We start from the raw sequence: 2964 nt of genomic DNA on the forward strand, positions 1-2964 counted from the left end.
TTTTGGGGGGGGGGAGCTGGGATGGGGGAGGGTGTTCAAAAGCTAGAAGCTATTTTGGAAAGGACTTGGAGCAGGTCACTTTCTGTACGCAAAGTAGATTCTTGGAACATAGTAAAAAAATAGTGCTTTTATTGGCCGGTTTTACAAGCAGAATCCATTAGTATCTAATATCCTGCGGGATAGAACAAAAATAAAAATAAAGCCATGCTTTCTCCAAAGTCAATTTTTGTTGTCTTCTTTTTTTTTTTTTTTTCCCCCCTGGATTAAATTGCTGACAGGCCTGTTGTAAGCAGGGGCATGGCTGCAACAGAAAATGGCAATGCTGCTGACACAATAATTTTGCCTTGCAACCTTCAGCCAGCAGGAGCATCTCCTGTCGATGGGGGGACCCTTCCCTGATCCCCCATTTTCTCTAGAACAGCCTTTCCCAATCTGGCACCTCCGTAGGATTCGGAACAACATCTCCCAAAATTCCCAGCCATATGGCCAACCTCAATGCTACCTATGGCTGGCCCCAAATTCAAGTGTTATATCATCCCAACATATCTGGGCCCGGGGGAGGCAGATGTAAAATGACAATAATTCGTGGAAAAGAAGGCACACACACATACATACAGGTAGTCCTCGTTTAGCGACTGCCTTGTACAGCGACCGTTCCCAATTACGATGATGATGATGACGGTGAAAAAGTAGCTTTCTGGCTAATCCTTGCATTTGCAACCTTCAGTGGTCCGCAAAGGCAAGGAAAGCTGAAGGAAGTTCATGAGCACATTTGCAGTTTCACTTAGAGACCACTTCAGTTGCCGATCCCGACTGTGGTCGCTAAATGAGGACCATCTGTAATTTTCTTTTTAGAAAGACCATTCATAACGTACACATTAAGCATTGCTGGAGCAGCTACCTGATTGCTGGTCTTCTTCTCCATCCCACTCCTCTTATTATAGGATGCAAGGTCGTGCATTGCCATAAATAAATGCACTAAATATAAGTAAGACCTTAAAATGAAAGTACGCGCGCTCAAGTTTATCTGTGTACAGTATGGGTATAAATATTTCCTGTCTTACAGTTTAGCGTCTGGGATAATCACACTTTGGCTGTGACCTTGTGCTGGTTCCCCTTCTGCCTTCCTTGTGCATATATAAATATAAACATTGAGCAAAAGTGGAAAAGAGCAGGGTGAGAGGTTAGGCCCCTGTAACACAGTGACGCACCCTTCCTTCAGGGTTTACCTGCATTCCTGCTGCCTTCGCAACTAATGTTTAACAAGGCTGCTTCAACGGTTGTGTAGTGACAGCATTACATTCTGTAAACAATATGGTAAAGTGTTTTAAACGGGAGAAACACGTTTAAACAATTGACTCTTTATCTCGGTCAGCTGACAACGGGTCGTCTAGCGGTTCGTCGCATCCACTGGAGTCCGTCAACCTTAGCTGGAAATTCTCGCTGGTGCCCCGGGTGACACTGTCGTAGGACGGGGGGAAGGAAGTGGAGGAAAGAGTTTCGGATTTGTCGATAGGCTTCCCGTAGTTTTCATCCATCATGCAAGCAATGAGGCCTTCCTTCTCTGGGGCCACGTCTCCTAGGGGGCAGTTTTTCTGGCGGTACAAGAAAGATGCTTGCTTGAGGGAACGTTGGAAAAGGTGACTTCTGAAAGCTCTCTGGATGATGGTCGCAGACACCTCCTCCTGCTTCCGCCTCAGCGTGGTGGTGATAGGCTCGTAAGAAGCCTTCGATGGGTTGGCGGCCATGAATTTCTCCTCCATCTGTATTTTAAGGGCATCCATCTCTCCAGTTTCTCCCAGAACTCTTTTGGTGAAAGCAAACAAAATATCTAAGCAGTGGATCCTGTCCCCACTCACCATGGGAAGGTCCATGGCTATGAGCTTAACCTGGTTGGGTTTCGCGATGCGCAAAGGTTCTGGCAGAGCATCCGCAAAACTGGAAAGGGCAATGTAGGTAATGAACTGCGTAGCTTCGGGGTCAAACTTCTCCCAAGTTTCGTAAAACATATCAAAGTCATCCTCGCTTAGCGGCTCCGTGCTCTCTTCAGTGGCGACGCTGAAATTCTCTAAAATAATAGCTATGTACATGTTGACCACAATGAGGAAAGAGATGATAATGTAGGTAACGAAGAACAGGATTCCCACCGCAGGACTACCACAGTTCCCCTTGGACCCATTGGAGTTAACGTGACTGGGGTCACAATAGGGGGGCCCCGTGTTCAAAATGGGGTTGAGAAGACCATCCCAGCCAGCCGACGTGGTGATCTGGAACAGGCAAAGCATGCTGTTGGCAAATGTCTCGAAGTTGAACATGTCATCGATCCCGTGTTCTTTCTTAACATAGGCAAAGTTGGCCATGCCAAAGATGGCATAAATAAACATGACCAGGAACAGAAGGAGCCCGATGTTGAATAAAGCAGGGAGGGACATCATTAAGGCAAACAGAAGCGTTCGGATTCCTTTGGCACCTCTGATAAGTCTCAAGATCCGACCTATCCGAGCCAAGCGGATGACTCGGAACAACGTAGGGGAAAAGAAGTACTTCTGGATGATGTCAGACAGGACTGAGCCTTGGGGAAAAAGAGAGAGGGAAAACATTTCTGATTAGTGCGCTAGAAGAACAGCGGCTGCAGAGATGTACAAGTGCTCAAGTTAACTAATCGGAACAATAAACTCTTTCATAAATTACCCTTGACAAAGCTCGGCTGAGCACGCAAATAGGGATTGCCACGGATGTCATCCTGTCCTTCCCATTTTATTTATTTATTTATTTATTTATTTATTTATTTAATTTAATTTATATGCCGCCCTTCTCCCGACGGGACTCAGGGCGGCGCACAACATATTTAAAACAAAACATAAATACATTCCCCCCCCGATAAAACCGAATTAAATCAAATTTTAAAGTTGTGTCTCTGTCAAATTGCTAAAAAATAAACCCCATATAAAATCCTCCCTAGGT

At 45.5% G+C, this 2964-nt stretch overlaps 1 protein-coding gene across 1 annotated transcript in view; it reads right to left on the reverse strand.

The window, feature by feature from the left end:
* Window positions 1-1346: 1346 nt before the first annotated feature.
* The window catches only part of LOC107303320 (sodium channel protein type 5 subunit alpha), a 315483-nt gene continuing 313865 nt past the window's right edge, over window positions 1347-2964 (reverse strand). The window contains exon 27 of the mRNA XM_015832541.1: window positions 1347-2572. Within this exon, the coding sequence (XP_015688027.1) occupies window positions 1347-2572 (1226 nt within the window). The remainder of the gene's footprint in view (window positions 2573-2964) is intronic.

The sequence above is a fragment of the Protobothrops mucrosquamatus genome, unplaced genomic scaffold, assembly GCF_001527695.2.
Source record: "Protobothrops mucrosquamatus isolate PMUCROS unplaced genomic scaffold, P.Mucros_1.0 scaffold5, whole genome shotgun sequence".
In the NCBI taxonomy this organism is placed as follows: Eukaryota; Metazoa; Chordata; class Lepidosauria; order Squamata; family Viperidae; genus Protobothrops; species Protobothrops mucrosquamatus.